The sequence below is a fragment of the Dermacentor albipictus genome, chromosome 3, assembly GCF_038994185.2.
Source record: "Dermacentor albipictus isolate Rhodes 1998 colony chromosome 3, USDA_Dalb.pri_finalv2, whole genome shotgun sequence".
Taxonomy (NCBI): Eukaryota; Metazoa; Arthropoda; class Arachnida; order Ixodida; family Ixodidae; genus Dermacentor; species Dermacentor albipictus.
In genome coordinates, this window is record NC_091823.1 from 26515318 (window position 1) to 26540050 (window position 24733).

The 24733-nt window shown below is 46.8% G+C and overlaps 1 protein-coding gene and 1 long non-coding RNA gene across 3 annotated transcripts in view; one reads left to right on the forward strand and one right to left on the reverse strand.

The window, feature by feature from the left end:
- Nucleotides 1-24733, reverse strand: part of LOC139057307 (uncharacterized) — a 376778-nt gene that overhangs the window by 209131 nt on the left and 142914 nt on the right. The gene's annotated exons all lie outside the window — the stretch shown is intronic.
- Nucleotides 1-24733, forward strand: part of LOC139057304 (cell adhesion molecule Dscam1-like) — a 160674-nt gene that overhangs the window by 113680 nt on the left and 22261 nt on the right. For both annotated transcript variants that reach the window (XM_070535256.1, XM_070535255.1), the window contains exons 6-12: nucleotides 3865-3982; nucleotides 4413-4591; nucleotides 7977-8243; nucleotides 11258-11677; nucleotides 12563-12724; nucleotides 19417-19686; nucleotides 19937-20056. In XM_070535256.1, the coding sequence (XP_070391357.1) occupies nucleotides 3865-3982; nucleotides 4413-4591; nucleotides 7977-8243; nucleotides 11258-11677; nucleotides 12563-12724; nucleotides 19417-19686; nucleotides 19937-20056 (1536 nt within the window). The remainder of the gene's footprint in view (nucleotides 1-3864; nucleotides 3983-4412; nucleotides 4592-7976; nucleotides 8244-11257; nucleotides 11678-12562; nucleotides 12725-19416; nucleotides 19687-19936; nucleotides 20057-24733) is intronic.

Genomic DNA, 24733 nt, shown 5'->3' on the forward strand with positions numbered 1-24733 from the left:
CTTGTGCTGTTTTCTCCCGTTGAGTCGCGTGAAGCCTTCGTCACGTTATTTCACGCTAAGCCTTCGTCGTCGCAGGCATCTGTCACAAATTGAATGCCTGCCGGCAAGGGTGCAAACAAGGCTGCTCGCTTCACGACTACGACTGAGGGAAGTGGGTACGCGCAACCTGTGGACGTCGTTTTGTCTTTGCGTGCTCTTTTTTTTTTACGTTCACTATCTGGGGTCTGCGTCCCTCAGTGCCGCGAGCAGCGCACTTTTACATTACGAATGTATGCTACAGGTTCACACCGAACAATGCCTGCGCAAGCAGACGTGGTGTTGCTCGCTGCAGGCGGACCTGAGCGTCTCGCAAATAATGCCGGCACCTGCACCGCCATAGTGCCGCTCGTGTCTGCTAACAGCTGAGAATTCCGCGCATTTTCAACGTCCATTCAGGCGAGTTAGAATGAACCGCATCTGTTCCAAAAGCACTTCGTGAAGCTAGCACGCAAAGACAGCAGCTGGTATGAGATCCAAACTAAGACGTGTACCTCCGCTCCCCTCATCGCTTAGATAGCCCTAAAAACAGCACCGTGGTGCATTGTTTGTCAATTTTAATGACTCGCGTGTCAGTGAACGCTCTGGCTTAACCAGTTCTGTGAAGGATAGCTAATTTCATAGCGTTCCACGGCAGGCCGATGGTCTCAATTCACATGCTTGCGTACTCAACGTCTCACCGGGAAGCAACCCGTTCGTTCCAGTATGTGAAATGAGGCTGACTAACTACTATACCGGCAGCGTAGGTTCCAGCTTGTCTCAGACGGAGATGAATGCGCTATACGTAAACACATCGTAGGTCAGCGCGTTACGAAATGCGACATTCTACACGGTCGCGTTCATTCGTACACGCGGCTATTGTAGTTCATGCTCGATTCGCCACAACACAAACGGTTCGCTTAGAAGCGGATTAGAAAACAGATTTGCCTGAACATCTGAACAAAGCACGTCTTCGCTTTGGTTGTAGGCTGTAGGTGCGAGCCATGTTCCCACAGAAGACGTACCACAAAGTCCTGAATGACCTTGTTGATGCCGTAAGCGATGATTATTACTGGCAATTAGCGAGCAAAAGGCTTCACCGGCAGGATGAAAAGAATGCTTCAGCCAGGTGAGGACATAGATGCAAAGGAAAAAGAAAGAGAGGGAAACTTGGACGAGATGAGTCACTGGCTCCTCGAAATTCTACACTGACCAAAGTTTGTCACCCCTTGATCTACGACACGTACTTGGCCTGGGGACTAATGCTGTCTGTGCACCTCGTGCAACAAAAGTATTTTCAACCTGCCTCAAAGACACTGCCATAGATATAGATATATATAATCTAGAGAGGAAGGGCAACCGAAGGGCTCTATTTTGTTAAGACCACACAAAGCCAACAGACAGTGAATTTAAGCCAAGGGAAAATTAACTGTTGCTCTAATTGGTCTGTAGAACATAATGAAGAGAAGGGCAATGAAAGTGGGCGAGAAGATAACTTGTCGCCGGTGAGAGCTATATAGTCCAAGCATGTACTTGCTCTTGATCGTGAGCGCTTTCAGTTTTATTATGAGAAGTAAAGCTCTAGCTCGTGCAGAGTTTGTAATGAAACAGCTTAGGACTGATTCTGTGGCCTAATTGACTGCGACTTTGTGAACCCTATTTCTACACATTGTGCTATGCCCCGTCGAGCATTACATGTGAAGCACTAGCGTAGTTCGGGCACCTCCAGTGGCAATTTTTTATTCGAAATATTTGAACCCCTAACTTTCAGAGCACACCGACAGTAAACACGGGTTTCTTTGACGCCATTCAACCAAGCTAACGAGTGAGTTAGAGTTTCTCTTCAAACATCTGCTAGAGCCCATTTTTGCCTGGGATCACTTTCCAAAAGAGTTGTTCCGGCGTGAATAATCCACGCAGTGAACTTGATAACAGAGTCTGACTTGTATAGTTACTTCTCTTTTTTTTTCAGGCTAATGTTATCGCGCGTGAACTCGTCAGCCATAGTTATTTCTGCTTTTAATTTCCTCTTTCTTTTTTCGGCAACGTTCGATCTGGGTTAACTCTTCGAACCTCGTTTCACGCTATAAACCAATCGACCGCGGTTTCACGAAAACGGTAATTCTGAGCTCCCAGTTTTGCACAACACTTGTACGATTTTCCTTTCTCTCTCTATCTCTTTTGTTTCTTTCCATTCTGTTAGCAACAGTCACTAATTAAAAATAATCGTTGGGGAGCATTCATGAACCCTAAATTAAGAGTAAATGTCCCTTCTGAAAACAATACTAGAACTTTCACGTTGCATGGAATGGCAGAGCAGCCTTGTAGGGATCTTTTTTTTTTCGTTTAGTTTAATTCTGGTAAATGACTAAAGCGTTTGAATATAAAAAAAAAATAACAATCCCTGTCGGCCATTGTTACTGTTCCCGTGACTTGAGGCGTATAATCTGTCGCAATCTCTTAATTAGCGGATCTCTTTTTTTTTTCTTTTGTCAGACTTCAATGAGATTTTACACGCTTGGGCAACATCTGTCAGCACCTTGCTTTTTATTTCTTTTTTTTTTCTTTTCGCTCGGCTATTTTACGCAGGTCGAGAAAAATAGGGAGCAATAATTAGCAATCCAATTTATCATTCTTTTTAATAACGCCCGCATTTCTTTTGCTTCGTTTTCAACCCATGATTGAGTATGTTTTCTGTGCCTTCAGACAGCGACGAAATGAGCTTCGCGTTTCCGGCGAACATGTAGAGCTTCAAAAAATATATAAAATTAGGAAGAACTAGAATGGACGGGACTCATTTTTTTACGCGTAGGAAAACAAAAGGGAAAAAAAACTAGTCGCGACATGTCAAGAACAGCCTACGGGACTAGCCTCAGGGTGCGTCAGAATTACGACGATGCATAAGTGAATAAGTGATCCCAGTTGTTATTTTTTTCTAATTGGTTCCGTTTCTCATTGTATGAAACTGCCTGTCATAATTAGGTGCACTATTCATCAAGCAAAAGTGTAAGTTGTACGCCAGTTCTTATGTCTCGTTTTAATTTTATGCCTTCGACTTACCTGAAAAACTTTCTACGCATTGTTTCCGCTGCCGTATGGCTCTGTCGCAGGACAAAGGCGTCACAGACATTTTTGTGACTACGCATCAAACTATACTGAAAGCTAGTTTTACTTCCATCGTTCGATTAGCTTTCATTTAGGGTGTCTCGAGCACTGGAGGAAACAAACAGTCAAATAAAATATAGAAACCAAAGCTTGTCGCTCCACTTGGAGTCCAAATGTGATTATAATCAGTGGCTACAGTTGATAAAAAAGTAAAAGGCTAAATAAGATGTGGGCACTCATTATCGTGCTACTCTTCCAACGCACCTCGCTGAGGTCTTGTGGCGCAACCTTTAGTAATTGAACGACTCTGTCACCGTCACATTCTATTTTATGTACGTGCATGTGCATGCGTGGCTTTTATCTATCTATCTATCTATCTATCTATCTATCTATCTATCTATCTATCTATCTATCTATCTATCTATCTATCTATCTATCTATCTATCTATCTATCTATCTATCTATCTATCTATCTATCTATCTATCTATCTATCTATCTATCTATCTATCTATCTATCTATCTATCTATCTATCTATCTATCTATCTATCTATCTATCTATCTATCTATCTATCTATCTATCTATCTATCTATCTATCTATCTATCTATCTATCTGGTCCTGTGCTCTTATTTTTCATCTTTCTGCCTCCTCTTACCGCTTCCCTAGTGCACATTAGCAAATTGGATGCTTTTTTTTCCGTTTCGTTTTGTTTTATCTCTGTCTCTCTCTCACCTTACTTGCAGAAACAACCGGAAGCCAGACACCGTCTATCACATTCCACTCGGGCCATGTGACGGTAGACCAAGGTCGCCCGGCTGACCTAGTCTGTCTGGCCCAAGGCTGGCCACCACCGAAGTTCAAGTGAGCCTCGCCAACGCCTATTAGACGATAATTCTAAGTTTTCCTCCTCAACGAGCAGAAAACTGCGTCTTGATAAACTAGCCGCACATTCCGTGCCTTCTAGTTTTATCTTTCACAATTTGCTTATAAATGTGGGGATGCTTATCGGCCAGCCCATTCCAAGAGAGAAAAGCCCCATGCACTACCTCATCTTGCAGAGAACAAGCGAAATATTAGGCCGAAGTTAGAAAGATTGTGCACCCAAGTAGACTTTTCACGTATGCAGAAGACATTGTTCAAGCAAGTTTTCGTTTATCCCGAGTCCACTGTGTAGGCTGATAATGATGAATTTTGCTATCGTGCATTGTTTTTTTCGTGCACGACGTGATCCAGACTTCTGCCATGCTGTTTCAAACCCAACAACGTCGCCGATTCAACGTTCTTTCCGCAGGTGGTACCGCAAGCAAGGACAGAGGCTTGCGCCGGTCTCGCCCTCGCCTGCACCGACAGTGCTCGACGGAGTCCTGCACTGGAGCGGAGGCGTGCAGACCGTAGACGAAGGGCAGTACGTGTGCGTGGCCTCCAACACCTTGGGAGAGGCCAGGGCCACGCTGCAGCTCTCAGTCATCGGTGAGCGTAGGCTTCTCTCGCGAGACGAGTCTTAATGAACGCGTGGTATCGTCGTTCTAAATGCCATATTCACAACACTAATCACGAGACGTATCTCATCCTACGAACACGAAATCAAGCTTCCAGCTCATGCACGATATTTATCTTTTATTACTTCAACGCATTTCGGCACAACCCTCGAATTCAACTTAAGAGCCCTGGCAGAACCAACTCGAGCGCCAAAGAGTGAGCGTACGTTTTTAGGGCTCAATTGTTCAAATATTTGTTATTGCAGGGTGTGTACGAGCGCATACTTTCATTGTGTGTTAACGGATGGCGGCGGTGAGGAAACAGGCAGGGATTAAATTCAGGAACGCGAGCGCTGCAAATTACAGCGCGGGCAACGTTTGCTTACTACACACAGCTGCGCGCAAGGCGGCGCTAGTAATTTTGGACGAGAAAAGAAGTACTCGAAGTACAGCGAAGGACAATTAGGCCAGGCAGCGCAGCGTGCCGACTCCCTACGCCTCATCTTTCTCTCTCTCTCTCTCTCTCTCTCTCTCTCTTCGACTTCCTATTGTAGGTTGTCCGCGATGGCGCTGTCGAAGCATAGTCCGTGCGCCATAGCAGGCATGCCGTCGTTCGGCGGTCGACGGGAGCGACCGCGTTTTGCGTGCAAGCGGCACGCATGTATCGACCTTCGCAGCGCGAAGTCTGCGGGCGGCACGCAAATCATTTCCGCGGTCGAGATTTTTTCAGACCTTTCCCATTCCTGCCACGAAAGCGCGATGCCCAGGAGCCGGTGCTGCGCCTTGAGAACGGTATACGTCGAGTTCGACGATGGGAAAGAAACCCTCGCACACCGCAGACAGGCGGGTGCCGAAAAGGCGAAAACTCTTATCGTCGGGGTGTAGAGAAAAGTTCCGACGACGGCAGAAGACTGCGTGTCGTCCTTCTCGTCATCGTCGCCGTGGATGATCGTAATGATGAGGCATAAGTCGTATCCAATAGGAGCGCGATAATAAAGGATCACTTAAAACTCTGCAGGAAAAGGAGTTTTTTTATACATATATTGTTGTTTCTGCTATGAGAAAAGGATTAGCCGACGCCATTATAAGGCGACTACATCTCTTTCTTTTATTTTCATTTCTATGAAAGAAAGAACGGTGCAGTTTTTCTTAAAATCTATTTCTTGCAAGGTTTAAGACGCGTGCAGCACTGCACCCGATTCGGAATGCCAGGTATACTGGTATAAAAACTGTGCCTTTGATTGTATTGCAATCACTGCGGCCTGTGTAGGAGCAGACGTCTAAAACAAATGCTCGTGTCATTCTAATGCACCGCACCCTGGGCGTTATTAGAATTCCTTGCTCTCAAGCGATACCGCAAATTTACATGTCGTCGCACGCAACTAAGAACGCCTGCGTCATCAAGGCTAGTTGTTCACAACAGCAGAGCTCTCATGAAGAAGCGAATAAAATAGGTGAAATAAAAGAAACAATATAACGGAAAAGGGAAAGAGGCTTTACGTGTTGCCTCGCTTTCATTAGGGTCTCTTGCTAGTTCCCGCCTGATTATCTAGTGGTGTTCACTTGCGTAGATCCTCCGCAGTTCATTGTCCTCTTTTCACTCACTGTGCATTTGATCCGTGAAATAAACAGAACGCGGGCCTAATGCGGCTATAGCAAACCAATCTATTGTGCTCGCAGTACAATGCTTGGAAGCCGGTTGACGCCAGTGCCAATTATCGGCTCGCTGCTGTCAACAAAAAGATCAAGTTGTTCTCCGTTTTCTCTTAACTTCTTGTTTCTGCTGACGCACTTTCCCCTAGGTAGGCCTTGCCTATACGCTAATACACAGGAGAAAATGAGGCGGGATTGTTCTGTGAGACAGGTACCGTGGTGCCAGCTCTGCGATAGACTACTCGTCCGCTGGGAAACGGATAAATGAGTACAAATACTTGCTGCAGTAGTTTTAGTGATAATACATCTAAGCTCCCAGCCCTTAGTGCTTTATTTTAAAAAAATATTAAAGGTACTAATAAAAAAATATTCTGGAAATTAGAGAGAAATGAAAGATATTTAAAAGTGTCTAAACATCGCCATGGGATATTTCTGTTGATTGCGCGCGTAGCGCTCCAACAGCAATCAGAACAGCAATCAGTGCAAAATGGTTACAAATCATAATGGCAATCATTACCTCGTCCATTTGCTCGTGAGATCCGCCATTTCATCCCTATGAGGTATGTTTCTGATTTATTTTTCTGCAATAGTCAAAGCACGGGGGCGAAATAGAAACTGTTGAAAAGCCATTATTAGGATGACCATAAGAGCACCAATAACTATTTAACTAACCACGCCTGAAAGACAGTAAACACTGCAGTAGATAGGCGTGGCCGCGTTACAAGTGAAACAAATACCTATGTGTACGTGTGGCAGTGCCATGTTATTCGTCCTTGTCGAAGCGCCTACTGGATAATTGAATCCAGCTGAAGAGTCAATGCGGCTTTTGACAAGTACTTGAAACTAGTTTTACACTTTTAAACACGTTTGCACCCTTTGGGGTTTATCTGCATTGTCCCGCACCAACAGTTTTGATCTATCTTTCGTGTCTTTCTTTTCCTTAAAGCTGCGAGCCCGGTACTCCCAAATCCCGGACGGCATGCGCGTTATCAGCGTGACAAAGCATTTCGAACAGGAAAGTAGCGAGGGCAGAGCTTTCGAGAAAGGAAGCGCAAACAATGCTGATGACGATTGTCGCATAGATTCGTGTATGGGCCGCACTTTTTTTTTCCACAATTTCGGTGAGGTGCCGCCCTTCGATAGGATCGAACTTTTTCGTCAAAATGGTGCCGGCGCAGCTTTGACTTGTACAAACCCCCAATCCCCGGATGTACCATTGCATCAGAGGTCAACACGCAGTCCTCGTCATCTAGTAGCTGCATGCGAAAAGACGCAGCGAGCGAAAATTCACCAAGGCGCGCGCGCGGCATCGTTGCTGGTGCGTTCCTTAGACGGGAACGGCCCTTGCACGAGTCTATACGACGTTGTTTCGGTACAAGATACGCCCCAATTGAGTGTAAACTTTGAAAGCAATAAATGCTGTGGTTTTACATGTCAAAAACACGATACTATATTAAGGAACGATTACTTTTGAACACCTGGACTTCTTTAGCGGCAAACCTAAATCTAAGTACATGAGCGTTTTTGGATATCCCCCCGCCCCACCTTATGCCGCCGCAGCAAGCGAGATCGTACCCGCAAGCACAGCGGCGCAAGGCCATAGCCACTAACCTACCGCCACCGGTACGCAAATTCTTTATTTATTATTTTTTAAAGATTGTGTACTGGTGCAGGTTTCTGTGTTGCGCGAATAACACTGTCGCGCATCGGCGTTTCACCCACAGGGGACTTGTCGGTCACCATCCGTCCGCGGCTGGTCCGTGCCGAGGCCGGCGACTCGGTGTCGTTCCAGTGCAACGCGAGCAGCGCCGACGCGTCGCTCGAGTGGCGCCTGAACGGGTCGCCGCTTCCGCTGGGATTCCAGCGGCTCGAGCGCGGCTTCGTGCGCGTCGCGGCGGTGGCCCGGCACCAGGGCGGCATGCTGCAGTGCTTCGCTGCTTCCAGGGACGGACGCAGGGCGGCGCAGGCCACGGCCGAGCTGGTTGTTGGAGGTGAGGCTCTCCATGTACATCTATCTATCTATCTATCTATCTATCTATCTATCTATCTATCTATCTATCTATCTATCTATCTATCTATCTATCTATCTATCTATCTATCTATCTATCTATCTATCTATCTATCTATCTATCTATCTATCTATCTATCTATCTATCTATCTATCTATCTATCTATCTATCTATCTATCTATCTATCTATCTATCTATCTATCTATCTATCTATCTATCTATCTATCTATCTATCTATCTATCTATCTATCTATCTATCTATCTATCTATCTATCTATCTATCTATCTATCTATCTATCTATCTATCTACCTACCTACCTACCTACCTACCTACCTACCTACCTACCTACCTACCTACCTACCTACCTACCTACCTACCTACCTACCTACCTACCTACCTACCTACCTACCTACCTACCTACCTACCTACCTACCTACCTACCTACCTACCTACCTACCTACCTACCTACCTACCTACCTACCTACCTACCTACCTACCTACCTACCTACCTACCTACCTACCTACCTACCTACCTACCTACCTACCTACCTACCTACCTACCTACCTACCTACCTACCTACCTACCTACCTACCTACCTACCTACCTACCTACCTACCTACCTACCTACCTACCTACCTACCTACCTACCTACCTACCTACCTACCTACCTACCTACCTACCTACCTACCTACCTACCTACCTACCTACCTACCTACCTACCTACCTACCTACCTACCTACCTACCTACCTACCTACCTACCTACCTACCTACCTACCTACCTACCTACCTACCTACCTACCTACCTACCTACCTACCTACCTACCTACCTACCTACCTACCTACCTACCTACCTACCTACCTACCTACCTACCTACCTACCTACCTACCTACCTACCTACCTACCTACCTACCTACCTACCTACCTACCTACCTACCTACCTACCTACCTACCTACCTACCTACCTACCTACCTACCTACCTACCTACCTACCTACCTACCTACCTACCTACCTACCTACCTACCTACCTACCTACCTACCTACCTACCTACCTACCTACCTACCTACCTACCTACCTACCTACCTACCTACCTACCTACCTACCTACCTACCTACCTACCTACCTACCTACCTACCTACCTACCTACCTACCTACCTACCTACCTACCTACCTACCTACCTACCTACCTACCTACCTACCTACCTACCTACCTACCTACCTACCTACCTACCTACCTACCTACCTACCTACCTACCTACCTACCTACCTACCTACCTACCTACCTACCTACCTACCTACCTACCTACCTACCTACCTACCTACCTACCTACCTACCTACCTACCTACCTACCTACCTACCTACCTACCTACCTACCTACCTACCTACCTACCTACCTACCTACCTACCTACCTACCTACCTACCTACCTACCTACCTACCTACCTACCTACCTACCTACCTACCTACCTACCTACCTACCTACCTACCTACCTACCTACCTACCTACCTACCTACCTACCTACCTACCTACCTACCTACCTACCTACCTACCTACCTACCTACCTACCTACCTACCTACCTACCTACCTACCTACCTACCTACCTACCTACCTACCTACCTACCTACCTACCTACCTACCTACCTACCTACCTACCTACCTACCTACCTACCTACCTACCTACCTACCTACCTACCTACCTACCTACCTACCTACCTACCTACCTACCTACCTACCTACCTACCTACCTACCTACCTACCTACCTACCTACCTACCTACCTACCTACCTACCTACCTACCTACCTACCTACCTACCTACCTACCTACCTACCTACCTACCTACCTACCTACCTACCTACCTACCTACCTACCTACCTACCTACCTACCTACCTACCTACCTACCTACCTACCTACCTACCTACCTACCTACCTACCTACCTACCTACCTACCTACCTACCTACCTACCTACCTACCTACCTACCTACCTACCTACCTACCTACCTACCTACCTACCTACCTACCTACCTACCTACCTACCTACCTACCTACCTACCTACCTACCTACCTACCTACCTACCTACCTACCTACCTACCTACCTACCTACCTACCTACCTACCTACCTACCTACCTGTACCTCTACATCTATCTGTACCTTTATTTTATTACCTTTTACCTTTTACCTTTATTTATTTACCTCTACCTCTACCTCGAAGACATTTTGCCGCCTAGCTGCAATATGAACCCCTCCGCTCTCACTTTCAAGCAATATACTTCGCCTATCGATAGTACAAAGTTCGTGAGAAATTATGGCCTGGAGTCGTGCTTGCAGAACTAAGGAATGTACCTGCACGTGTTGGCTAAGAAGCAAGAGAAATCTGTTCGCTGGTTGACTACGTATAAAGACCCCACTTAGAATGCAAAGAAGAGAGCGAGTTGTAACTGGCTGTTCGCATTGTCGGTGTCACATCATTGGTTTGTGAACTATACATGTGTAGCGCGTCTGGCAATACTGCGCTTACGCCGCCGCTCACAAGAGCAAAACGTACAGAGCGTTAAAAGCTATAGGCGCGTATGCGGCTCATAATATGCCGTGGGAGGGACGTGGATTTATTTCTCATTTGTTGTAGCATGTCGTAAGAAATATATTATAAAGTCGTGTTCTTGTGTATTGCATTGATCGTAATCAAGTCCAGCTTTCACCTGCGTCTCTGCTTGGGCAAAATATAATACTAATAACAATACAGGCAAATATTCGTATTGTAATCTCATGACATGTCAGTAGTTTTCTTCCTATGATAATGGTGATATAAAATGTGACTATGGTGGGAGGGATTTGCTTTCGCTGTTTGCACCCATCCACGCAATATTTATCAGCGAGTGCTCTTTTGAGCCACACGACGTTCTGGTGGAATCCACAGCAGATTCCGTATATATGAGATCGGCTATCTCATATAGGTGCTGCTTGGCTCGCATTCGTCGCACCTTTGCAGAGCGTTCCCCTAGAATGGAACGAACGTTCGGCACCTCGGTTGGCCTGAACCCCAAGTCTCCGGCGAGCCTAGGGTGTCGGGCCTCGGGTGACCCGGCTCCTACCATCACTTGGATCCTGGACGGCGCGTGGCCCGTGTCCGGGGGCGGCCCGCGGTTGCGCCTCTGGTCCACCAGCGACTCGGCCACGGGCGACGCGGTGAGCTTCCTCAACTGGACCTCGGTGGAGACGTCCGACTCGGGTCACTATCAGTGCGTGGCGAGCAATGTCGCTGGCCGAGCGGTGCACGCCTTCCGGCTGGACGTGCGGGGCCCGCTCTTCACGCGGCCGGCGTACAACGCCACAGCACTGCATGGACATCGCCTGGCGCTGCAGTGTCCATTCGGCGGATACCCGTACGACAAGGTCACCTGGTTCAAAGGTGTGTGTGCGTGGCAGTGATGTTAACGGCGCTAAATAAAAGAAAAACGACGACGACGGTGCGATAGAATGACCTGATTTTACAGATCGTTACTTAGTATTCCAGAGCGAGATGTACTCATTGAGAGACGCCACAGTTCAGGACTCCAAATTATTTTGACTGTGTGGATCAGCCACGCAAACAGATTCGCGAAGCATTTCCGATGCCGTCGAAATGTGAGCAACACAGCACGGTCGGCGCTAAATTCCCTTGCGATGTTATGGCGTTGACAGGATGGGGAAAAAAGAAACTTCAGTGACGATTTAGCGGTAAATGCGAGAGAAATTCCTTTACGTCGCAGATTTTGTTAGTCTCGAATCCATGATTCAAAGTGCGTTTGGTACAAAGAAAAGTGACTTTCAGCAGCTCACTCAACACACGTCCTGCCGCTTCGAGGACCGTAGTGCAACTGAGGGTGGTCCGGAGCAGACCACTGTCAGCTGCATTGTATGCAGCTGTCAGTGACAACTGACAACTCACACTTCACAAACATATACACAATTTTTTACTTAGACATTCCTAATGTTAACGCAATAATAGTTGAGTATGAGCAGCGAAACACAGCCGGAGACGTAAACAAAAAGATGACGGCAGCCCTGATGGCAGGTCTGATTATGTATACGTTGCTTGTCGTGCGCCGTTTTGACTGTAGTGTTATCTACAAAATCGCGCGAATTTCAGCTTTCCTGCAGTTTAACAGTCCCCGGTGCCCCGACCAAGTCACCTTGGTAGTTCGCATAATTAGGGCCCATAGTATTAAACGCTGATGTGGTGCTATATTTCTCACTACCCCATCCATGAGAAGCCAGAGAGGTCACGGCGCCTTGTTCACAACGCACTATGCAGACGGGAGTGAACTGCCGGTGAACCAGAGACAAACCGTGTTCCCCAACGGCACGCTCCTGCTGGAGACTCTAGCGAAGGCCAAGGATACCGGGGAGTACACCTGCTCCGTGGAGAGCCCCGCAGGTCCTGCTGTGCAACAGGCCGTCCGAGTGATCGTCAGAAGTAAGACCACAACTTCTGCCTTCCACGCAAGCTTACAGTAGTAAATTCTAGAGAACTAGTGAAAGGCGCTGAGAAAGAGGAGGCGATGCACAAAATAAAACACACATATGCACGCGCCAACAAACTTTAAATGTTTATTTGTAGCAACAAAACGGCGCATGCGTATGTGCATTGTAACCATTGCTAATTAACGTAACTTTATCTATAATCTGTGAGCTGCGTAAGCACGCATCATCTGGCACTGAAGTGCAACGCGTAGCTAGAACTTTTCGATCAGAGCTTGAGTAATGTGAGGTATACAGTGTCTGTCACTTCTGTCTATAGCGCTTCCACCGGAGTCGCAGCTGCCTTGAGGCAGTTAATCTGTAGCTTCTGAGCATGCGCATTCGGATGAGCGTACAGGCCACCTTTACTCCGTTTTGCGTTTCAACGGTTTGAGTAGCTTTACTTTCATCGAGATTAGCATGCTAATCAAGCCGCCAGCTAAACCTCAGTAGATTTCATTAAAGGACTACATCCACACCGCTCATGTTTCATTTATACCATAAAAGCGCTTGTATTTCATCTTTCCCAACAGAGTGTCGCGCGTTCGATAGTACAATTCGCATAAAAAAGGGGGGGGGGGGGCTTTACGTGCCAAAGCCATGATCTAGTTATGAGGCACGCCATAGTGGGGGACTCAGGATTACCTTTAACCACCTGGGCTTCTTAAGGTGCACCTGAATCTACGTACACGTGTGCTTTTGCATTCCGCCCCCATCGAAATGAGACGGCCGTGACCCGGATTTGGTCCCGCTACCTCGTGGACCACAATTCGTATAAGAACAGACAAACAATTTTAAATAAGCGAGCAACTACTCCCGGAAACGAAAACTGGACCGGACAGCCTAGACATCTACTTCTGGGGACGTCAGCGATGACGTTAAGGTAGAATCGCGCAGTAGAAAAGGAGCTCTAGTAGAGACTTGGGCAAAATACGTTCACCTGCAGTAAGTTTAAAGCGTCTTCGTTCCGCACGGTTCTTCTTGGCGTAAGAACAAATAATAAAAAGTTGATTTATGAAGTTCACAATGCTGTCGGAACCTCATCTGTTGCTTAAGGACTACGTCGCAAGATACAGCCGACAGCACTGCTGCTTCTGTGCCGACATCACGAGTGCCAACTCCAGTGTGGTCTGCAGATATCATCTATCCGCGGTCATTGGTCGCGAGTCGGCACGCCTTTCTATAAATAGGTTTGCGGCACATCTACAAAACTTTCATTCGTGGTACCATAGCGCATCGGACAATGTTCGATGAAAAAATCGTTCAGCTCGGTAAAGCTAAAGGCTTAACCTTTAGAAGAGCCCCCCCCCCCCTTTTCTCTCTCGCTCTCTCTCTTTTTCTTTCTTTCTTTCTTGTTCGCTCGCCCTCTTATCGATTGCGGACGATGCATTGCATTATGCCTGATGCTGCTGGCGACGCCTCACATGGACATTACAGCAGAGAATCGGGGTCATGTTACATAAAGATTCTTTTTCACCAGTTCTTTTCTTTTCCTATAACCCATCGCAACGAGTGGCTCGTACCAATGATAACGTAAGCGCGATGTCCTGCCAGGCAGTAATGAAGGACACAAAGAATTGAAGCTGAAGAGGGGATTCGCTGCATAATACTGCCTCGACAGTGTCTTACTGAGATTCTGCTCCACTGTATTGTCAGAAAGAGCAGTTCCTATAACTGCAGTAACACTGTCGGGAAAGAAAGAAGCCAGGCCGGATACGATGTCTCTAGCTCCGATGGCAAGTCTTAATTTTGTCCCACTAGGCTCCACAAATTAAGTGAAGCGTACTTGCAAAATCTTTTCTGCTTACCAAGGGGTACTTACGTGCAACGAGATTAAGGGTTGAAACCCACTGCGGAACGGATGCAACTGTAACGGTCGAACAGACAGGGATGGCACGTCTCCTTCCGTAATATAGGGCAGGCTTTCGACACTGTGCAGGGAATACCAAGGTACCCGGGTTGCGCAATTCCTCTGCTGTCGTTATATTGAATTACATGCCTGTACTGCATACACTACGAATAAAAGAAAAAATAAATTCTGGAGTTTTACGTGCCAAAACCACGATATCTGATTATGGGGCACGCCGTAGTGCGGTACGCCGGGTTAATTTTGACCACCTGGGGATCTTTAACGTGAACCCAATGCACGGTATACGGGCGTTTTTTACATTTCGCTCTTCACGGTTAGTAATGTGAATGCAGAGATACGACAGCAAATAGAAACCACTAATCGGCTATACGTTCGTTTCGTCACTGCAGGCACAAAGCGCATTAACAAAAGAGAAGGCCGATTTCAGCACAACTGAGCGCTTAAGCAAAATTGACGCCTCCCTGTGGCTTTAAAGAGAGCTACCTATATCTTCCAGCGCTGGCTTCAAGTTCTTGCACCTTCTTGATCGTGAAAGGAAAATTCTCAGGTTAGTCAGTGGATGAACGCCACAGTTTAGCTTTTGTGAACTGAGCGCATGAGCACGAAGGCTAGACGATACCAGCGCGTTAAGTATAGCACAAACCGACCGTGTTACTGCGCAAGTGGCAATATCGTGGAAGTTTAATTTGGTGAAAGGAACGCGCCATCAATGCCGCGTCGATGAAGTGACCGGTACTGTTTCCGCCGTATCGATTCGGGCGAAGGTAGCACACGTTACCGCTAGGCCAGTCATGTGTCTTAAACTTAGCGCGACAACTACAAAGAACATTTGAACACTGCGGTCGTATCACGCCTGTATGGTTGAAGAACCTGCTCACGAAATAGCCACCCTTCTCGTATCGCGTTCGAATTGGCTTCGCCTGCAGATACACTTGGTTATTCAAGGGGGAACGATTGCCTTCTCCGCATAATTTGGGGTTAGATCGGGGACGTTTGGTCGTCCACCCCGTTTGACGTGGAAGCAAATCGCCCTCATCGCCGACATTTCTCGTTTCAAAGCTGCCATTGACGACCACCTTTCAAGTCATGCCACCTTACTTGAACTGACATTTTACTATGTGCCCGCCAATCAAGTAATGTCCAGTTTCTGGAACCCTTGTGGTCCTAGGGATAAATTAATATTGAATAAAAAATAATAATGACTACGCGGCTTCACAACCTACAGAGAAATGCTCTGCTGCACGCAAGCTTCCTGGCTGTAGTGTTCTCCGAAAGGCCCGGATGTGATCAAGAAAGGAGTTGTACTCGTGTTGATTGCTGTTCTCGGAGGCATCGGGTCGATGAGGTTTTCACTGAAACACCTCTTAAGAGGTGTTTCGGCTTCGCAATTACCGGTCAAATATGGCAGGCTACCCTCGTGTTACCGGCCCATTTTTCATGTCGTAGTGCTAAGTTACGCCCGGTATGACAGTGTTGTAATTCGAAGAGAAACGTCTGCTTATTATAGTTAGCATAATAAAGTGTACGCAACATTTTAAAGGGGCCCGGAACCACCCCTCGGCCTTGGTGAAATAACGTAGTCCGCGGGTAGCATACGCTGTTGTGAACATCTCAGCCAAGTTCTGCTGTCGTACGCGGTCCGTGGAGCTCGCAAGCGGAGCGCGAAGTCACCTTTTTCTAAAACGCTCTCGTTTAAAAAACCCCATGCTCCTCGCTCTTTTCTGCGTGCTCTATTTCGTCATAAAGCACACTCCAATACGCGGCTGCTATTGGTCGCTGCGCTCGGCTACACCGCGGCTGCCGCGAGGTGCCCTCACGAGTCCAGTGGCCAAGCGCACTGCGGCTCTCTGAGGACAGCCGCGTTTGGCTTACGTTTAGCGCGGCATACAACAAATCGGAAAGTTGAACTGCGCGCCATGGTGACGTCTCAGCCGTAGCCTTCGCAGTGCAAGGCATTGGAGGAGGAAGGGGGCATATCTGAGGCCGTGTTTGATTGCCGATAACTCCGCTTCTACTGAACGCATTGAAGTACTTTTTTCGGTAAAGTGGTTCTGAAATAGCCTATCTTCACTTCAAATCTCTTTCTCCACTTCGATAAAAAGTGGTTCAGGGCCCCTTTAAGCATTTTAACTATGGAAACATCGTGGTTATTCCGCCGGGCAAAAGGGACGCGCAGAGCTCGGTGTGGTGTCTACACGTCAGTACATACTTTTCAGCAAAGTAAGCTGAAATAATGTGCTAAACTCATCGTGGTGCGCCTTATTCTATGAAGCCCGGCTCTTAGGATTGCGTTTTTTTTTTCCCGAAGTTTTTTTTTTTTTTCTCGTCAAACACTGTTTAACGATGGCATGCCGAGGTGCTGCTCAAGCTCTAAACATCCAGTTGTTTCCAAATAGGCCCAAGCTGGACTTTCTACAGCGCTTTCAGTCAAAAAAGTTGCTCGCTGATTGGGGGTGTGTGCAAGCATGAACTACTAGTAGGAGCGGAATGGGAACAAGAAATTCACACAGTTGTTGCGTGTTCATTCAAACCTATCTTGATCATTACTCTGTTTTGTCAGGATGAGGTGGCTTGAGTAAACAGCGTTATTGTGTAGAGAACCATGCAGGGAGGTTAACAGAATTTTTTTTAAAATCACCCGTGACACGTACCCCAGTTCTACTTCTTGAGCTGCATTGCCCTCAGAGGCAGACATTATTTGCACAAGAAATGAAAGGGAATGTTTGACTAATTCACCAATTTTCGGTAATTAGCTTTTCAGCTAATCACATTACACCACATATTGCAATTTAATATTTGCAGCCGGTGACCTTCGAGGTTTTATTCATTTGGAACAAATTCTTAGTATGACACCAGTTTCTAGATATTCATTCCCAAAATTTGTGATAATCCCACTAGTGTCACAGTAATTTTTGAGCTTAATTTCACAAAAAGATTCTTTGTTTAAAAGAAAGACAGCTGAACAACTCTGCAGTCTTATGGTAGATTGGGCTCCACGTATCGCTAAATCGGTGCTAGTTTCTAAATTCTTTCCAGTTGGATGTACCTCGTGAAATAAATGGCTTCGATTCGCGCATTGCAACATGTGAGCTAAAGAAATTAGTTGGAAATGTAATTAGTTAAATTTTGTTAATTAGTCAAATATGGTATTGATTTCCACTGTAGCAATGCATACCTCTACGAGTATTCCAGCTCAATAAGTAGACTTGGCCGAAACGCCGCAGGTAATTTTTATAATTGATGTTAACACTAAAATAAAATACCCGGTATATGTTATACTACAATCACTGGTAGTTCGGCGGCGCTACTTCTTAATCTATGATGAATAAGTTCGGCCACTAATCCGGCAGCACGTCTGACAGAATGACTTCTTGTGTAGTACGTTTTCAGGTTTGCGTCTAGCAGTCGCAGAGAAACGGAAGGTCACATTGACAGCAAATGTAAACTGAACACAAAGTATTACAAAAAAAGAGTGCTATAGAATCTTGCAGCAAAACTCGTTTCGTCAAATGGTCAGCAGAATTAATGAAATACAGGAATCGATCAATTGTACATTCATAGTCGACATGCCCGAAAAAAAAAAGACCGTTACATCCCTCAAACTTTTAATCATGGGCAAGCAAACTGCTTCGCTCAGAGCAGAACCACTGGGTCGCGCAAATATATAGCGCATACTAGACACTCGCAATTTGTAGCCGTAACGATGAGTTAAACTCATGAGTTTTCTCTCTTATCCTTTCACTCTCCCATCCCCCTCCCCACGCGCAGGGTAACAAACCGGATAATTTCCGGTTTACCTTCTTGCCTTGCTTTTTTCCGCTTTCTCTCCGTAGCCATTGTGTATATAACCATGACTATATTTTATTAATTGAAGGTCTCGCCTGGACCATAACTCACGGGCTATAACATGTAGAAGCTAAACGTACAGCTTTTCGCAAAAGTACGCGCTACTCACCCGTGTGTTTCAAACTAAACATTTAGCGCTAACGGCAAGTCGCGTGCTGGAACATCTTATGATACTTCGGGTATACTGTAGAAGAATAAAGAACAGAAAGATATAAATGTAGACAGGGAATGTCATGACGTAAACTGTATGACCAGGCAATGATTCATTTAATAGGAGGCCTCACATTGGATTCCTCGGCAAAGGCTACAAGACGTTGCTTATATTCACTTCAGACAAAACAACATGGTACGTCAATACGCTAACTTTATTGTCATAAAGAATTCTATATAACACTATGCAGCAGAAGACTTCTGGTAATCGATCGAATTGCGTCTCGTTGCGCTTCACTCGGCCGCTGGGAAGGCGTTCTGACTTTGCTTAGGTAAAGGGCGTATACTAAGGAAATACAGTGTATTATAACCGTCGTTCTCCCGCATGAGGCAGGCGTTGGTGCTTCATAGCACAAATAACGTTTATCGGTGTCACTCTCGTGTTGAATCGAGAAAAAAGTAAAACGCATGGCGAAAATTATACACGGGATTTGATGCGATGCATTTCGAGAGACAGGAACACCAACAATAAAAAATGAGTTTAAGGGCCGGCCAACGGGTCACGCTTCCTTCAGGTATTTTGTTGTTCCTGAACTGGACTGCACGTCGGAAGTAACGGTTTTTTTTTTAACGGGCCAACGTTCTCTTCAGCTTTTCCGTTTAAATTGAAAACACTTTGTAGCAGTGTACCACGGTGTCGACCATTCATTCCTATCAAAAGTGCGCTTTACGAGCCCATTTCCCACGCTCGCTGACCACGACTCTTCGGCGCTGCTCCGCAGCCGGCCCGCAGATCACACCGTTTCGGTGGCTGGACGAGCTGCAGGAAGGAATGCGCGCTGGACTCAGCTGCTTCGTCCACGCCGGCGAGCCGCCCATCGTCATCGAGTGGCTCAAGGACGGCGCACCTTTCACCAAAGCCGTGCGCCAGGACGGATTCATGTCCACGATATCGATGGATGCACTGACGCCGCAAGACAACGGCAACTACACCTGCCGCGCCTCCAACGCCTGGGCCACCGCGAGCCACAGCACCGTGCTCAGGGTCAAAGGTCAGTCACCTCCGTTTTCTTGGGCAACCAGAGAGTGCGGTGCAAATGCGGCCCTCTGTTGTCAGAGCCTGGTCTGAATATAAGAGTGCGCGCCGCGTGCGCAAACTGGATGCATTAGGCTTGGCATTTCAAACATGTTTCGTTCATTTTCAAAGGTTGATTAGTACAACCCGGGTACGAATGGCTCGCTTGCGGCCTGCTCTGCTTTAGTTTAAACACTGATGACTGCCATGCTCATGCCGCTTTGCAGTGGCTCCCAGCTGGAGGTCTGAGCCCAAGGACGTTGTGGCAGTTACCGGTCACTCGGTGGTCGTCGACTGTCAGGCCAAAGGGGAGCCGCCGCCACACATACGCTGGAAGACGGCGTCAGGTGAGCAGTAGAACCCAAAAATATCACTCGCCCCCTCCCAACAGTACCCCCCCCCCTGGTGCCTCTTTAGAAGGCAGACACGCTTGCCCTGCGTTGCGTATCTAATGATGAATTCCAATGGCGGAGTCGGAGCAAGTTTTTCTGCTCGTTTCGGAGCAAGTTTGTTCCAATGGCAGAAGGAGGGCGGGAGTAAGGTGTTCCAATGAGAGAGTCGGAGGGGATTCAGAGCGGGAGTCACTCCGTGGTACAGAAAAAGATGCTCCGCCAAAATCGGCGGAGTGGACCGGAACTCTGCGTGACGTATTTCCTTTACAACGTTTGTCTGCTGGGAGGCGCCACCGGTCACGACTCGCGAGGAAGCAAAAGCTGCTGCACGCTTGGCGAGTTATCCATTCCGCACTTTTAAAGAAACAGGTGAGCGGCGTTGAAGAGACAAGTAACTGGTGCGGCGGTGCTGGGAGCAAACAGCGGCAGGAAATGACAACACGCAAGGTATCCTGTGTAACTCTGTGATAGAACTTCCGCTTCCGCCTTGCTCCGGCGGCGAAGGTTGTGTTCCACTCGCGGATCTGGAGGCGTTGCTCTGTGCCAGAGTCGAGTGATCGCTCGCGGAGTCCGTCGGCTGCTCCGACTCCGCCATTGGAATTCAACATAAGCATGTGCAAACCTCCGGCATGAGTAACGCTGACATGTGCACTTCAGTATTTTTCCAATGCGGCATGTCGATGTGTGCCAAAATCCCGGCAGACGAGCGCGATTTTATGAAGAGGTAGTTAACTCCACATTTAAAGGTGTGACGCAAACCGACAGACTTTGCCAGGCGCCGACATAAGCTGTGGTTTCTCGTAATCAGAACGCGGTCGCTCGCTTGGGAGAGATCAGAGAGAGAAACAAACACTTGGGGAGAGGTAAACGGAAAGAATATATAAGGACGCGGATAAGAAGTATGCGTCGAAGCTAGCGCATAGTAATCTACGCCGCACGAGGTTGCGCAGTTTTGCCCCACTCGTACGTCCATCCCTCCAGAATAGCTACATCTCGGTGCCTCTCAAGCCGAACGTGGCGAAAATAAAAACCTTCCGCACAGGCAAAAAAAGAAGAAAGTGTGAAGGAAGAACTTAAAGTCACTTTTGCCCTCCATGCAAAGCACTGCTCCAGTAGTAGAGAGAGAGAGAGAGAGAGATAGAGAGAGATGAAGAGGAAAGGCAGGGAGGTTAACCAGATATCAGTCTCCGGTTTGCTACCCTACACTGGGGATGGGAGATAGGGGATAGAAAGATGACAGAGAGGAAAACGTAAATACAAAAAAACGCGCACATAGAGAGACACTCCAACAAAAGGCGTTCCAGCAGTGCTCGCTTCTGGGCACGGCAGGCCACTCCTTCGATGCTTCGTCTACACGCTGGATTATCGTGCCTTGCCTTGTTGCAGTTGTTTAAATTTCTAAAAGCCATCGCTAATATAGCAGCGCCGACCAACGACGCGTTTATACTCGACCGTCTCAGGCACAGTGTGATAACATCAAACATGCCGGTAACTTTCAGCAAGTGTGCAGTGGCTCACACAGAAGCAAGCATGCTCTTCCAAAATTTCCGGTGTCAAGCAACACACAGCGCATCGGGTTTTGGAGACTATGTCTCAATGTTTCTATACCATTTTTAGGTACTCTACGAGTCGCGCAATATTCGTACTCAAATACCCAGGCGAGATGCTCGACACCTAAGCGGTGGATCTAGATTCAATTTTTCAGTGATCTGAGCACGTTCTTTTTTCTTTAAGGGTATCATGAACGCAGCCATTTTAAGGTATTTAAAGAATGCGAATGGTGGGGCATATACAGCTAGCTCTCCGCTCTAAGTCTCCTTAATAGCGACTAAATGCCCGTTTGTTGAGCTGGATAATACAGTGGTGCTGGAATACGTTATTTTCGTGGGCTTACCCAACCTTCGTTCTTTATATCAGTTCCTTTATCACTTTTCACCTCCTTAGTTCTTTTTTTTAATCATCAGACCCCTCATGGTGCGACAAATCTATTTCAAATATCTCCTCTTCGTCAGTGGTCAGAATGACCTCCACCTTACGTTTTCACCAGGACAGACCGGTCGCGAACGGTGGATGTTACGAAAGAAGTATAATCAAGGGAAAGTAATCGCTACGTTACATCTGCCCCGTTCTCAGTATTCTGCACTATATATCTTTCCATTTCTATATGCGTATCAATTATTTTTGTGTGGCCCACAAGAAGGGAGCTAGCAAACTAGAGGAGCTAGCACAAACTCACTAATTAACTTCTTAATCAATTAATTTACAGTACATATTGCAATTCACGAATTGTAGTCAGTGAGCTTGCAAGGCGTATCCCCTTGGAATGGATTTCCAGAATGGCGCCAGTTTGGAGATATGCGCCACCAAACCCACCGTAAAAATGCGCTGTTGTTCCAAGTACGTTTCTAACAAGACGTTCTTTCATGCATAGAAACCGAAAAGTAACTGGAATGACCATGTATTTCATCCGACCCTTTGGGAAATAATATCTCGAAACTGGTATTAGCCTGGAAATTCAGTTCAAGTGGATACATCCTGCAAGCTCACCGGTTGAAGAGACGGGGAATGCAGGAGATGGAAATTCAAGACGATGAGCAAAACGTGAACAAGGTGAATGCAGGAGCCAACGTTTCGACAAGTCCACTTGTCGAAACGTTGTCTCCTGCATTCACCTTGTTCACGTTTTGCTCAAGCTCACCGGCTGCAATTCGTAAATTGTAATTTGTGTCATAAAGTAATTAAAAAGTAAATTAGGGTATTTTCGTTATTTATTTGAATATGCGTTTCGATTTGTCATGCTAGTAATGTCCGCCTCTTTGAATAATCCAGACCAAGGATAACAATTCTGCTATCTGCCACGTGCAATTTTCAGAGATTCCATAAAACTTAAAAACGATCACTGCGTATACGATGAACGACGCGCGTGCGAAGTCAACTGCTGTTGCCAGGTATAGCCCGCCTTCACCTAAGAGCAGCCCTCTCTCCCTTCTTTCTCAATTCACTGGGTTCGATACTGTCTAAAAACGCTTACACTAATGGCGAATTGAGTCTATGAAGCATTAAAGACCATAAAAATGGCGCTTTCTGACGAAGATAAGTGTCTCATGGTTTCTTTAACATCGAGAACTTTGTGCAACAGATTTAAGCGTACAAATACCATGTCCTAGGTGGTTACCAAACTTGGTTAGTTGTCGATAAAGCACGCGGACAGAATGACCTGGATTTCGACCGTGGTGAGTGCATATACCTGGTCTTTTGATACCCGGCTTGCGATTGCTAGTCGTCCTTGTCTCCGACTAACCGCGGCGAGGCTCATGCACATGTTCAGCTAGGGGAGAAATCATTATAAATGAATAAACCAAGCATCCAACGAGAATCCCATCATTAGACTCAAGATGAGACATCGGCTAGTTCGTGTTCCAGCCGCAATGCCACGTCCTATGTCCGCGCATTCGTGGCATATATCGCTTGCAAAACAATGCGCTTGGAAAAGCGTTGCAAACGCCAACAAAAATTGCGCCAACGGGAGAATTCATGGCGTTCGAGACTGTGTTCGAGGCTTGAGATTTCCAGTGTGACCCTAGTGGAAGCGCGTCAATCGAGCTGCGCTAACTAATACGCAGATGGGCCATGCTTGTTTGGTGGCTCCTTTTCTTGGAGCTGGGGAGACGAACAGGTTCCGAAAACTAGGAGAACAATGTACGGTTGCGTTGTACCGCGCTCCTGCAACGGCCACGATGCCTCGGCTGGAAATAAGAACTTCAAAATATATGTTAGAATTCGAAGTTTGAAAAGCCGACGGTGACGCCGACGGCAAGAATGCGCCTGGAGTGTCCATATAATTGCTATCGCAATAAAACGAAAGTCTGAGGCTCTCACGCATATATGGGAATCAGTGATTAGCGAGGCCCTTTCTGTTTTGTACGGAAATGCATTCACTTCATTTCTTTTTCTTCATTTCTTTGTAACACACCAGCCCTCGTTCAATGCATACCCTTGTCCCATTTTGTTCACTTGACTTCTTTCTCTACACTCGGCTCCTTATGTTGACGATTTCTTGTTCACTTTTCTGTAGCCGCCTTCTTCAATGCTTTTTGTTTTTTGTTACCGACTTCTTCTCTCCCCTTATTCTGCTGGCCTATTCGGGCCAGTGGCGCACACACATTCTGGGAGATTGAGTCAGGAATGTTGGTATTCCCAGCATTACAAGCACAGTTGCACATACCAAGTGGGCTAAGCTGTTGTACACTCGACAACACAGCGGCAGCCAACGCCCGCATAGTGGGTGGAAGAAGCAAAGAAAGGCTCGCTTAAAAAAATTGTGAGCAGTTTCGCCTAAGACGTCAAGAAGTGACAAGAATAGCTCGCGTTATACATAGCACGCCTCATACATATATTGTTTAAACGGTGGCAATACAATGTCATCGCTATATCGATTCAATGCTAACGCATAACCATCGACAGTCATCGTGAGATAGGTTCCGCAGCTTTTCTGACGTAAAAGTTAGCTCAAATCCCCAATGAGGGATTAGCGAAGAATGGCGCAGTGACGAGAAATGAACAATAACGAAGCAAATTAACGGCATCTGGACACTGACAGAGAAGGAGGGCTTACGCAAACGTGCACACACG